The 14920-nt window shown below is 44.4% G+C and overlaps 1 protein-coding gene across 5 annotated transcripts in view; it reads right to left on the bottom strand.

Moving 5' to 3' along the window:
* The window catches only part of ANO4 (anoctamin 4), a 269643-nt gene that overhangs the window by 79833 nt on the left and 174890 nt on the right, over nt 1-14920 (bottom strand). For all 5 annotated transcript variants that reach the window (XM_008178773.4, XM_065561354.1, XM_008178774.4 and 2 more), the window contains 3 exons: nt 9488-9594; nt 7776-7831; nt 6118-6239 (listed from right to left, as the gene is read on the bottom strand). In XM_008178773.4, the coding sequence (XP_008176995.2) occupies nt 6118-6239; nt 7776-7831; nt 9488-9594 (285 nt within the window). The remainder of the gene's footprint in view (nt 1-6117; nt 6240-7775; nt 7832-9487; nt 9595-14920) is intronic.

Below are 14920 nucleotides of genomic sequence, written 5' to 3'. Positions count from 1 at the left end.
CTTGGTCTGCAGACTGGATACACAAAGTATTGCTGTTTTCTCTGCGAATGGGATAGTCGTGCAAGAGATTCCCACTACATCAAGAAAGATTGGCCACTCCAACAGTCATTGGAGCCTGGGAGGAAAAGTGTTCAGCATCCACCACTTGTTGAATCAAGGAAGATTTTGTTACCACCCTTACACATCAAGCTGGGTCTGATGAAGAACGTTGTCAAGGCCATTGACAAAATACAAGCAGCTTTCAAGTACCTCCGTGGAAAATTTCCAAGGTTAAGTGAAGCTAAGATAAAGGAAGGTGTCTTTGTTGGTCCTCAGATTTGTGAACTTCTTTGAGATGATGCATTTGACCATGAACTGCGTGGCAAGGAAAAGACGGCATGGAAAGCCTTCCAGTTAGTGGCAATAAATTTTCTCGGAAACAACAAGGCAGACAACTACAGGTTGTTAGTGGAAGACCTCCTCAAGGCATACAAAAGCCTTGGTTGCAACATGTCACTAAAGATACATTTTTTGCACTCTCATCTAGATTTTTTTCCACCGAACTGCGGAGCAGTGAGTGACGAGCACGGCGAGCGATTTCACCAGGACATTGCAACAATGGAGAAACGCTATCAGGGCAAATGGAGCCCATCAATGCTTGCAGACTATTGCTGGACAGTGACAAGAGATGCTCCATTTAATGAATACAAGAGACAAGCCAAGAAGCGCCGAGTAGATACTGAATAGGACTAAACTATGTACATAATAGTTTTTTGCCTTTTGTTTCATAATAAATTTTATTGATACAACCCTTTTGCTGATTTTTAAAGTGTTACATAAACAGGACAGGTGAAATATTATCATGTAAAGCAACCATAAACACATGAAAAGACCTAGGTTTACAATTTATGATTAAAACTCTACTATCTACACAATATACATAGACATAAAATGTAAAAACTTAAATATCTTAGAAACAGTAGTCACTCAGTTGTTTTAATTGTCATATTTGAATTCAGCACATCAAAATACATAATAAATAGCACATTTTATCTCTGAAGCAGACGACTTCTCAAAAATTGTAGACCAGTGTTACACACTATTGTGATGAGTGCTATGGAAATGTACTCTAGTTATCCCAGACCAACAGAATGATCCCTAGGGGACCATTATAGCTGGCAGCAGTTAGAGCAGCTCTGTGTCTGTTCTAATTTACACTGGGGGCTGGTTTGGACCCTAGTCAGTCCCAGGAGACAAAGGTGGCTTAGAGACACATTTACCTTTCTCTTCCCATCAGCTGCACCAAGCATGAGCTTAGCTACACTTTGTTTCCTATTTTTGACTGTCACTACACGTTGACCAGAGATTTTCATTGAGCTGCCCATAGTGTTGTCTTTTATCTGAGCGGTTACAGTATATTTAGTACTCAGTAATGTATATGGGTAGTTGAAATTATTCCTTCCAATGTGCATTACCATGCATTTGTCAACACTGACTTTCATCTACCATCACGCTGCTCATTCATGTAGCTTTGGTAGGTCCCTCTGAAGTTATTCAGTCTTGGCTTGTTTTGATTCACCTCAATAACATTGTGTCTTCTGCAAATTTTGCCATCTCATGTTTCACCCCATTTTCCAGATCATTAATAATTATACTAACAAACATGCTATGTATCTGATAAGGTGCCACAGGACCCTCTGTTGCTTTGTTCAGAAAACATTCCCTAAAACAAAACCTCAAAAGCAAGGAAATGAAAAGTGAAGGCATCGAATAGCCAATACTCTTGCTTCCATCCAGAGACCCACATGTCACTATTAGTACAACCACAACACTACAGACAATATGCCACAACCTTAACTTTATCCCAGTAGGAAAATCAGCCTTCCAGGACCCCTGTTCGTGGAGGTGAAACTGGGCTGGACTGAAGTCAATGGCAGAACTACAACTGACTTTCAGAGGGGCCAAGATTTCACCCTAGATATTTAGCAACAACACACATATTTTGTAGCCTGTTAGTGTTTAGAATGATAATGCCTTATAAAAGAATAAGCAAAGTCTGCCTTTAGCACTATACAATTTATTGTTGGGGTTCTCTAAGTTTATCAAGCTTAATTATATGATTGCTTGGGATCAGGACACCTAGAAGGCACACAGGATGTTAGAGGAGAGACAGATTTGGACCGCAGCCAAGAAACTTTCTTTCTTCATTCATCCTTTTACAGTTCAGTAAAAAATTCTATACAGGACTTATTATACCACATAAACAAACTTAATGCAGCTATGGCACTCTAGCAGATGTGTGAAGGCTGTTAAAGTATCTGTTATGTAAGCCTTATCTGTGGGGATTAGGGTGACCAGACGTCCCGATTTTATCGGGACCGTCCCGATATTTCCTTGTTTGTCCCGCGTCCCGACCGACGTGCGGTCGGGACAACCGGACAAACAAGGAAATGCCCCCGGAAGTGCTCGCGCCCCCCCCCCCTGCCCCGACTCCGCCCCCTCCTCCCCCGATTGGCTCCCTCCCCGAATCCCCGCCTCTTCCCCGGGCTCACCATTCCCCCTCCCTCCACAAGCGCTGGAGGGAGGCCCGGGAGACGCAGGGGAAGCGCGGGGCCGGGGTGAGTAACAGTCCGGCCTGGCCCAGTGCAGGCAGGACTCAGTTGGGTGGTGGGAGAGGAGGAGGGGGGCGACCCGCGGGGCCAGGCGACGGGGGAGGAAGCGGCCATGGCGCTCGGCGGCTCTGGCGCCCCCGAACCCCCCGAGCCGGGGCCTGCAGCAGCGCGTACGCTGGGCCCAGCCCCTGGCCGGTCGCGTCTGGGCTGCCCAGCTGGTGCTATCGCGCGGTGGCCCCGGGGTGGAGGCATCGGCCGCCCAGCCCCGTTCGTTCCCCTGCGGGACGGGGGGGCTGGGGCCTGCTGCCCCCACTCCAGGGCCGCCGCGGGATAGCACCAGCTGGGCAGCAGCCCAGACGCTGGCCAGGGGCTGGGCCCAGCGTGCACGCTGCTGGGTCCCCGCAGCAGGCCCCGGCTCGGGGGGTTCGCTTCCTCCCCCGCGGCAGTGGGAGCTGCAGCAGCGGCTGCTCCCGAGTCCCGCTGCCCGGGGGGGAGAACAGCCGCCTCCTGGCCCCGCGGGCCGCCCCCCTCCTCGCCCTACCACCCAACTGAGTCCTGCCTGCTCGGGGCCAGGCCGGACTGTTACTCACCCCGGCCCCGCGCTTCCCCTGAGTCTCCCGGGCCTCCCTCCAGCACTTGCGGAGGAAGTTTTTTTTTTTTTTTTTTTGGCCCCGCCCCCCCACGTCACCCCCCCCCCCGCCACGCCCCCCCACGTCACCCCCCCTGCCACGCCCCCCCCACGTCACCCCCCCCCCCCCGCGTCCCGATATTTGTCTTTGGTGATCTGGTCACCCTAGTGGGGATTGAGTGAAGGTTAAAGGGGCACTGTCAACCTGAAATCTAGTTATTTAAAACAAAAGAAAGAGTTAAATATTTCCCCCTACCCTCATGCCCATTTTGGTGGTTTTACAATCACATTTTTCCTTTTGATAAAAAATATTTGTCTCTCTCCCTTGTTGCTGTGTGAAAGACCCACACAAACAAGAGGGGGAAATGACTCGCTGACTACAGAGGGGGAAAAAAGACTATGCACAAAGCATTGTCAAGTGCACAGAGGGACTGATCCAAAGCCCACTGAAGTCAATGGGGACTGCTTTCATTCACTTCAACAGGTTTAGGAGCAAGGCCAAAGTGAATGAACTGAGGGAAGAGAAAAGAGAAAGAGAGATTGTCCCCCTTTAATCACTTTCAGTTCTCGTGATTTTGAATGATTCTTGTAACGACAGCAAGGAAATTACATTTAGGCAGCAATATGGGTAAGCTGACCCCTTCACAGCTGTTGATTAACAACGATGCCTTTGCACTTGTGCAGAATCGGTACTTCTCATGCTCCCCAGTGCTTCCAGGCGGAATGAACACCGAATTGTGTGATGCCCATCAAATGCTGTTTCCTTGTTTATGGCTAGTGACTAAGATCTCCATACTGGCCAACTGGTGTGATTAAAGTAAAGTTAATGGCCACGGAAGGTGCCAGATTGAGCGCACTGGAAATTTAAGACCACATTTAATGGCAAGAAAAAACAAGCATAAAAGCAACAGCTTCTCTTATCACGCTGGCAGTGTGACTCTAACTTGATTTGAGAGTATCATATCTATGAATGAGAAGGTTGTTCACTATCTGTAGCTCACTCAGTCCTTGGCCTCTCTAAAGAGTCTGACAACACAAATATTGGGTGGGAATGGTGGGTACTGGAAAGCTGGCCCATTAGGAAGCTAACAGATAACGCTCAACTCCCACTCCCTTTGGGCATGGGCTTTACATAGATTTTCTACAGTACCCCTGGCGGGGGAAAGCTATGAAATGAGCATTCATGGCAGAACTAGTATAAACACTTTTGTTTTGGGTACACAGATTCACGCAGTTTTAACTGAGGTGAACAGCAGTTTTTGCTAATGTGGTCAACTGTTTAAGGTGAAAAACCAGGGCATGTGGCATGTGAGGAAGGAGAGGCGGTATGGAGGGATGTTTTGGTGTGGGTTAGGGAAAGGTGTATGGGAGTGTTTTAGCAGCTGGGAGGGGAGAGAGAAAAGGATGCCCACTCCTTTCCTGCCACCCTTCCTCCTGTGCCTGCACTACAATCAGCAATGGGTTTGTTGTAGGCTAACAGCTAATAGGATATATGGCAGCAACTTAAAATGTCAGTCTGGGTTTGATGTCGCCTTTTACTCAGTCACCTGTAAATACTCAGCAAGCCTCATACCCATCACTCTGCCCTAGTTCTCCTCCTGCTCATTTAGACCTGTATACTGAATCACCTTTACCTATAGTGTGTAAACTACTCTGCTGACATTTCTTTCAGAATAATCTTTGGATGACACTGACTGGGAAGAGAAACTGAATGAGTTAGTGCACTTAAATACTATGCTTAGATTTCTAAAGGAAGTCTGTGCCAAGGTCCAAATGCAATTGTGTGCCTACCCAGTTACCACACTTGCATACATAAATGGCCATTTAAATGCCTGATGAGCCATTTTGCACACACAAACACTGAAAAAGAACACTGGATCCAAACTCCCTCAGACCTTAGGGAAACTTGGATCAGGATCTGAATTTTACAACTCAGATGTGATGGTTCCCAATTAATGATGCCTTCTGATGATGATGGTTCCATGACACAATCACAAATGTAAATGATTACCAAAGAACTACAGCCCTGTCTGCAGGTTACTTCAAACACAATTACCAGAAATGTTTAAAAAAAGAGAGAAACAATCTACACTGTGAATCTAATGTAATCTCTTATGCTGGGGAAATTTAAAAAACAAACCCAAAACTACTTCAATGCAATTACTGGTTCACCACTGAACCAATAATGTAATTTGTTTTGTAAATTTCCTTAGTGAAGACTTGGCCAAGGGGCTCAAAAAGAAATGATAACATCTAAACAGTTGCTGTACTACCTAAAAATATATTACTGTGTTTTACATTGTTTCTAGCACATTTTAAAAAACTACATGACTCAAGCAAACCCCTATTATTGTATTCCTCTGTGAATATTTTTTTCCTTAGAAAAAGCAAATTCCCATTTTATGAAGTTGCAGAGAAAAGAGCTTTATGGAGCCTTAAAGAATAACTCCTAGTGCTTCCTGGGAATCTTTTACAAATCCTTCTATTTCAGAACAATTAAAAAAACAATAAAAGCAAAAGGCGTCTATCAGTTACAGTACTTCAGTACTTTTAATAGCCCTCCGAAATTGCCAACATATCAGTATATTCAATGATGCTGCTACCTTTTAAATACAGATTTTATTTATAGACCCTTGTAGCCAGAGGCCGATTAAGATTTATTGGGGCCCTGGGCACAAAGAACATTCAGGATCTCCACACCCTGGGGGCCCAGGGACACCAGACCTGGGGGGCTGGGGAGGCCATGGCCCCCACACTTTTAAAGTGTGAGAGTTTAGGCTCATTTGTCAGAGGAATTAACTGAGTCCTTCATGTTTCTGTTAGACTTTCCTACCCTCTTATCCCACTCTGTATCCCAGCACACAGTGCAACATTTAAAAAGCAAATAAAAAGTTTTACCGTACGAGATCCAAGGGCTGGTATTTGTACCACATGCCCCATGAGGCCCAGCACTCATAAAGCAGATGTCTGTGGTTTTCTGCTCCATGGGTTCTTATGGAATTTTTACTTCGGTAGCTTCCCTGAAATACAGATTTAAACCCTGAGCAAAGAATAATAGTTGCCAAGAAATCTCTGGAACTAGAGGTGTGTTTTAATTGAACAGTTTATACAAAATCCTTGCATGAAAACAAAAAGACAAATTTAGCAATGGCTTGGTTGAATTAGTTTGTCTTAAAGGTTGATTTTTCATAGACCTGTATTTGGTAACTGGCATTGTTCAGATCACAAGTTGCAAACAGATGTCAGGTGGTCATGACCACTCTGCCCTTCCATATTGGTAAATGGAAGGGGGTTCCCAGGGTAGGCCTGATATAGAAAAGAGGGTTGCAGTATATAAAAGGTTAAGAACAAATGGGTCCCACCATGAAATCTTCATTTAAGGGAGGTGCATGCTCAGCAGATGCAGTGTGTCTGGTGATTAGAACATAAGGGTGGGTACGTTATACTGAAATGAGAAGTGTGATTGCAGTTCAGGTGGGTATAGTATCAGTTAGCATGGGTATGCCTACCCAAACTGCAATCTGACTTCCAGTTGCTGTGTAGACATACCCTAAGACTGGGAATCCTGAGTTCTATTACCTGTATTCTGCCATTAACTCAATAAGGTAAGCCACACTCACCTCAAACTGGTGTTGTAATGCATAATCAATTAGTGGTGTGAAATAACCATCTTCAAAGTGGTACCAATTGCAGCTCTGAAGGAGGCTGCTTACTTTGAGAGATACGTGTTTAACATGATACTGCTGCTGGAATTATTCCAAGTGAGGAGGTTGTGGGGATAGCAAGGGGTGTAAAAATACTGAAGAAAGTAAAGAATTCATGCACAACTGAAAGGTGCTCAGATGCCACGGTGATGTGGGCAGTGTAAGAACCAATATACAATAGATGATGTTTTGCATAATTCTGTTTTAATTGATTTTATTAGCTTAAAAGGAGAAGATCTCAAGCTTTCAATATGTGGACTTCAATATACAATATATGAGTAACTGTCAAAGTGTGATTCATGAAACCATGAAACCTGGCTCCTCTTTGTTTCTAGCTGCTAAACAGCATTAAAAGGAGTTAAAAGCACATTAAATATGTCCCTAATGTTGCTTTTCCATACAAAACAATTGTGGTAGTCACCACAGGGATTGCTACTGGGAGCTGTGATTGCAAGTGAAGAAGTGGGAATGATCTGTGTGATTGTTAAAGGGAGGGAGGTGCTGCCCCCAGACACACACTGTATTTGGATGTATTCCACACCATGAAAATGTTTAAGAATTCCTGTAATACATGATTGTTACTACCACATTATTCATAGCCACCAATGGGGGACAGTGTGTGAGTCTGAAGCATATGAATTTTCAGGAAGAGCTATCAACATTTTCTAACGAGCTGGATTAAATGAAAGAAAGCACAGAAAATACTCCCACCATCTGTATTAATAAGGAGTAACTTTCTACTGGAGCCAGTGGGGATACAATAGTGTAAAACCAGAGTAAGAGGAGACTCAGGCACAATGACATTGGTATTAAAGTTGAATTCAAAGCCAACAAGAAATGTTAGAAAAATACCTCATGAAGAGGAAATGCAGCTTCATAGGAGCCATTAGTAAGCAATCGATTCAGACCTAAAAGCCAAAAACATTAATTTAATTACAAGCAGGGCTAGAATAACTGTAAAATGAGGAGGGCAAGCACATTTTCATGATGAGTCTGGTAAATGAAGTTCAGTGAAAGGTATGAGTAACAAAATACTTCTTTCATAGGTTTGTCATACTATGGTAGGGCACAAGGGAAGGATGAATACAACATTCAGATACTTGCTACTGTACTTAACTGTATTATTCACAATCTACAATTCGTTATGCTTTGAACATAAAGCTTTGAGGGCCAAATATACCACAGTGAAGTCAATAGGTGTTGACTTTCACCCCAAATATTTTGGTCTAATAATCATATATTAAAGTCTGTGTGAGGATATATTTGGAAACGTCGTTTAGGTGAGATGCCACATTTCTTGGCATTCTGCAAATTTCAGACAAAACCTTTGAATTTTTGTACCATAGTATAACAAAACAGCTGAAAGCCTTAATTTCCATATGAAAATAGCATCATTACATTTATTTAACTTACTGTTCTGAGAGCTGTTGGATTGATGGCCTGGAGACTGAAGCTATATACTGACAGAACAGTCACAAGACAGGTAGTAGCAGTGTGAGGCCCAACAACATACCTGAACTCTGACCCAAAGGGACCACTAGTTGGCTCCTACAGTCCTGAAGCCTATGCAGAAGATACTCTGATACTACAGTGGTGGGGGCCACATTGATGGATGGATAGATACTTGGATCCTGAGGCAAGTAGGAGAACACAGCGGCCCAGGCGGTATCTGCATGTGGAATATGCAGCCCCCTGACTCTTCCCATTTCTCAGGAGTGGAATCTGACTCCAGCCCTGGTGCTGAGGATGACATCAGGGAGGCATCGAGCATGTGTGGTGCTTCCTTAATTCTGGGAGCACAGGGAGAAAAGTTCCTCCCTGGCTTGTTGTCAGCTGGGAAAACTGAATGGGTTTTGCTACCCCATCAAAGCTCCCTCAGCTGACAGTTCGGACATGGAGCTCTCAGCCAGGAACAGTGCAAAGGCCCACTAGAATGAAGAACATTCTTCTGCATGACAAACAGAGAAGAGGAGGAGGAGGACACAGCTCTCCAGCCAACCCACACCCATGTCAAGACACCATTTTTTGCAGAGGAAATTTGTGGAGAACTCAGTCTTGGTCTCCCTCTCCCTCCACAGAAAGGAATCAGGGGGCTGCAGTAACCTCCATGACCTCGTGTGCGAAGAGAGGGGAACAGGGATTCATGCAGGATTGCTGGAGTCTGAAACTCATGCAGCCCTGAGTTTCCCATCCCTCCAAGCACCTCCACACTTTGACCCAAGGAGAGTTGCAAGTTCTCCTTTTGCAATGGGCCAATAAGTCTATTTAGTGTCATCAGTTAATACCTTGTGTGTCTCTTGTTTATCTTATATCAGCCTTTCCTACTGCACAGGGAAATAGTCTTCTGAGGTGTCAGCCATATCCTGTCATGGAAAAGCGGCCCAACATTCCATTGCCTCGTCTTCTAAATGACTGGGCATACCAAGAAAAAGCGACCACCCTGGAAACGTGTGAGCTATTTACCCAGTGAGGAGATTTAAAAAATCAAAGCTGACCTATAACGAGCATGCCCTGGCTTTATTGATTTTTACACCAAATTAAAAAGTACCTTGTTAAGCACTTACCAATTTTGTTTTTTCCTTCTTCATATTTCACTCTCTGTAAAATATGGTGTACTATTCTACTTCTTGTAGCATTGTTGAAGAAAGTGTCTTTGTTGTGTATGATAAAGCTAAATAAAAAACACAAACAAGATTGGCCCATGAATAAGTGGTATAATATTTAAAATAAATGTTAAGTTCCATTAATTTTTACAGCACCTCAAGAATCTACAGCGTATGAGTCAAGTACAGGGAATACACCATAAAGGAACTTGACACTGTGATTCAATTCAGCACAATAGGAAATCTCTGCTCCTCAGGGGCATTGTAAACCAGGACTAAAGAGGAGCCATTTGCAGAGGGTCTTGCTACTTAGTCATTCACTTTCAGAAGCACTACATTTAAAAAAATGTTTAAACACTGCATAATACATGCACACAATTTACAAAGAAATGAGATTTAAAAATGCTGTTCTAGAACACACAGATCAATCACATGAACATTGAAAATGAAATAATACATTATAAATATTGTACATTATAAAGTGAAATGACAATTTGATACTGTAAGCTAAAATGGGCTAGAAAATTAACTTTCAGGAGCTAACCATGAAATTACATGAAATTCAGTTTCAAATTCAACAGCTTGGGTAGATTTATAATGAATCAAGAAAACTAAGTGAAGGATCAACTGCAAATTGCATTATGTTTACTAGATTGGTTGGCATATTATATAATGTATATATTTCTTAACAACATTTCACACACATATTGGGGAGAGTATGATATTTTAATAATTACCAAGAACACTAGAAAACTGTAGGCAGCCTAGTGTATGTTGTACTATTGGGCTTTGAGGTACCAGCTAAAGGCATCACCAAGAGGGAGTGAATTTGGACCCTAACTCACAGGGTCTGTGTGTTCTCTTGAGGAAAATGGGGTCTTCGGCCTAAATACTTAAAAAAAAAAAAATTAGGCTCCTAAAGATGCACATAGGGGCCTAGTGGGATTTTCAAACACTAGGCACCTACAAGGGCCATCCTTAGGCATGCGCAGAATACGCAGCTGCATAGGGCACCATGAATTTCATGGTGCCCTATGCAGCTGCGTGCTTCGTATGTGGTAGTGGCGGCAGCCAGCCCCATCCCCCAGCTGGCCCTCTGTGCATTCCTAAGGGGGGTGCGGGGCCTGGGACAACTTCCTCCGCCCCTGCTCCACTTCTTCCTGTCCCAACCCCGCCCCCATTTTCCACCCCTTCTCCCAAGCCCACTCCCCCAGCGACGGACGCAGCCCAGGGGATTAGTGGGGGGGCCTGGCAATGGCAGCAGGGGTCAGGCCTATCCCCGCACTCACCGACAGTGCTGGGAAGCAGAGCGACCCAGCCTGCTCCACTTTGCTGACTCCCCGCTGTATAGCTCCGCTTCCCGCCACTGGTCAGTGGGGGGGGAGAGTGGACCCCTTCCCCCAAGTCCCCTCCCCCGAGTGACATGGCTGGGGCGGGGGGAGCAGAGTGGGCTGGGGCCAGGTTGTTCCGCTTCCTGCTGCCGGTCCCGCAGACCTTGAGCACAACCCACACCCTTCGCGGGGCGGGGGATGGGGGAAAAGGGAGCAGGTGCTCCAGCTGTGTAGGCAGAGGTGAAAGTAAGCCGGTATGGTCTGGTATGGCGTACCGGCAAGAGCCAGTATGCCGTGCCGAACCAGACTGGCTTCTTCGGCGGTGATTTAAAGGGCCCAGGACTCCGCTCAGGACTCCGGCGTACCGCTAAGTCTTTTAAATTACTTTCACCCTGTGCGTAGGGCACCATAATTGGTAGGGACAGCCCTGGGACCTACCTTTCAAAATCTGGCCCTTTGAACTGGATCAAAATCCCATTGAAGTCAATGGAAAGACTCCCATTTTTCAACATGCTTCCCCCCGCGCCCGCTAGTGAGGTAGTGGGAAAGTGAATGAGTTGATGAGTGAATGAGCAGGTACAATCATACAGATTTCCTAGAGAGATCAGCTCACAGGAATGCAGAGTGGACTCAGAGCATGGGATCAGAAACAACTCTAAAGGAACAGAAATAACCAGAATAGTAGATCCAGCATGTAGCCAGGTCAGCGCCCCTGCTGCAGGGTACAGGAGTTGGGGCTCAATGTTTTTCCCCCACAGGGTTTTGGCCAAGCAAATATACCCTCTTCAGAGAGGATCCACTAGTCACAGACCCAACATGGTCATTTCCCCCTCCATGTTCATATGGGAAAAGCAGTCAGGAAAATAGCTCCCTATTGTGCAGGGCTGTGTGAAATCCCCATGTCCTGGCTTTCTCCTGCCAAAAAGTTCTTACTGTATTTTAGGTCTTCCGCACCACATACAATTTGCTCCGGAGGGTTCTAGTATCCTGCTTCCAAGACATACAGAAAAATCCCCAAACTAAAGACATTAAACAAAATATTATGGTACATAAGAGTGGTACACCAGCCCATACCTCTCTCTATTACCCCTGCTTATAGAAGTTTCCTGGGCCTCAGTTTAGGTTATTTCCCTTTGTGATGCTTGCTGGCACCTTAAAAAAACCAACCCACTTTACTTTCAACTATTTTAACAATACAAAAATGATGAAATCCTGGTCCCACTGAAGGCAATTCCTAAACTCACACTGCCTTCAACCGGGGCAGCATTTCTCCCAGGATCTTCATCAGATCCCATTTAGTGCTCTCATAGCATGAGCAGCCCTAGTGGCTTTTAAAATCTTTTCTTTTCTGCCTCCTGGGTGTTCCTACTAGGAGTAGAATTTGCATGAGTCCAGCCCTCAAGTGTGGTGTTTCTGACTTACTTCACTTCTCAATCATTGATGAGGAGGGAAACCTGTTTGCTTTTTCAGTGCTGGAATGCTATTAACTTTTCCTCAGTCACCAATCTCACTAATGTGAGATTTGTCTCTGTGGAGCTTCTTTAGTCCTGGCTTACTACTGGCTGCCCTTCATGCCTTTTACAGACCTAACATGGCAGGTTTTGATATTTTTTACTCTTGCTTTAATGGACTGATGCCTTTTCCACTCTTCTGTATCCTGGGCAAACTTTGTGTTTTTCCTGTCTCTCCCACACAGTGTACAACTACAATACTACTTTACAGGGATGGGAGAAAATTATCAGGGACTACAGACACTCTCCCTGATCTTTCTTCCAAAACTTGAGCTGAACCAAAATCAAAGCTTTTCTGAAGTTCAAAAAAAGTTTGGTTAATTCTGCTGTCCATTATATTTCATTTTTATTCACTTGCCCTTTTTACTTCCAGATTCTGCTTTGGACCAGAAGCAGAAATGTTAGAATGCCATGAAAAAAGCTGTCCTCAAAGTACTTCTGGTCCAAACAAAAACAGAGTCCTGAAATCTCATGAGAAAGCTTGTGTAAGACCTCCATATCCAAGGGGTTGGATAAACACCTACCTTTTTGGGTGCTTATCTAAATGGAAACACCAAATCTTTTGAAATTCACCAACCAATACAAATGTCCCTTCTATTTTCCACAACATAATAAGATTTGTGAATAGGGAAAGTTCTCACACTGCTCTCTCCACATCACAAGTGAGCACATATCCACACACAGATTTTGCACCTGAACTGCTAAGAACATGTCTTCGCTACAGAGTTATTTACACTCAAGTTAACTCCTCTCAAGTTAGCCTAGCCTGAGTGGGTAGGTCTACACGGTGTATTAAAAACGGCAGCAGCGAGTCTCAGAGCCTGGGTCCACAGACTTGGGCTCGCACTACAGAGCTAAAAACAGCTGTTGAGACCTTCAGGCTCAGGCTGGAGCTGGCAGGGAGGGGGCATGAGAGCCCCAGCTCTACCCGTGCTAGAACTTCTACACTGCTGTTTTTAGTGCTGTAGCACAAACCCAGTGAGCAGTGAAGACAAACCCTTATTGTTCAAATTTACCACTTCCTGGGATTTGCCGTTATTGTTAAATGATAATAAAACTTCAGTCTCAACCCGAGCTTGGCTTGTTTTGAGGTTTCATCTTTCTGGCCTCAGGTGCAAGTTCTCTCTGCCCCTCCTCAAAGGGACACACAAACCCTTTACAGCTTGGATTGGAGTGAATGAGCCCCCCTCATCTGGCTTCTAGCATAAACCAACATGAGTCAGCAGAATCGTTCTGCTTCTCACTGCAGTATCCTAAACTCTGGCATCATGCCACAGCTAATTTGTCATGTTCTATAACAGACATCAGCTCAAAGACACATGTAAAGCCGATTTGTGGGTTTTTAAAAAATATTTCAACAATTTTTTTCATTTTTTCTATTTGATGTCCACCTCACTTCCTTCTCCAAGGCCTCCCTTTCTGGGTAGCAGTGAATATTAGTCACCCTGGCAATCACTTTTGAGACCAACTCACACCGCAAGTTGCACTTGAACTTAACCTTGAGCTCCTGCATTGAGAGGCTTACATTCCTTCTCTGGGTTCATTCTACCAGTTTCCCAGATAACACAGCAAAAAGGTTTGTACATTTTCCTTGCAGGTGTGAAATTATTTTGCACAGAAACTATGAATATGACCATACATAGTGATACAACTGTAGATTGTTCCTAAATGGCTGCGCAAGCACACTGAAAGCTGCTCTCTCTATAACCATTTCTATGTCATATGATGATGACTGTCCAACAACAAGGCTATGTCTACACTGCACTTCTATTTTTAAAACTTTTGTCACTCAGGGGTGTGAAAAAATACCCCCCTGAATGACAAAGTTTTAATGACGAAAAGCACCGGTGTGGATAGCGCTTTGTCAGTGGGAGATGCTTTCCTGCCACCGAAGCTATCGTGCCTTGATGGGGGTGGTTTTATTTCGTCACCGGGAGAGCTGATGACAAAGAGTGGTTACACTGAGTGCCTTACAATGGCGCAGCTGTAGTGGCACGGCTATGCCATTGTAAGGTGTGCAGTGTAGACATGGGCTAAGATGTATAAAAGATACAGAACTGAATGTTGGTGGAATATGCAAAGGAGCCGAACTACTATTTGCTCCAAAGGACGCCTTACTTTAGCTCCTTGCATTTATTTTAAAATTTAGTAACTGTAGCATTAAGATTATTGATCTATCTTGCTGAGAGTGGAGAAGGAAAAACAAATGAAAATTCCATAGACATACTGAAATGCTGATCATCTAGCAGAATCCTGTCTTTTCCAGAGCTGGCTGAATCAATCTGAATGTGTATGTTGGTGACACCAGGGAAAGATACTAAATTTCACAGGGACTAGAATGGTAGAGGTTAGAAATGGAACAAATCTAACAGGTCACCCAGTCTATCCCTGTACCAAGTGCAGGAAAAGACATGCTAGCAGAGTCATTGAACAATATGTGGCGTATTATTTACCCTAAATCAACACTATGGGGGTTCTCTGAAATACCACGGGTCTCAGTCAATTGCTCCCAACAACTCTGCTTGGGAAAACAATTTCAAAATAGTATCGGC

The sequence above is a fragment of the Chrysemys picta genome, chromosome 1 (genome assembly GCF_011386835.1).
Source record: "Chrysemys picta bellii isolate R12L10 chromosome 1, ASM1138683v2, whole genome shotgun sequence".
In the NCBI taxonomy this organism is placed as follows: Eukaryota; Metazoa; Chordata; order Testudines; family Emydidae; genus Chrysemys; species Chrysemys picta.
Note: the sequence above shows the minus strand (reverse complement) of the source record. Positions and strands in the feature narration are given on the sequence as shown.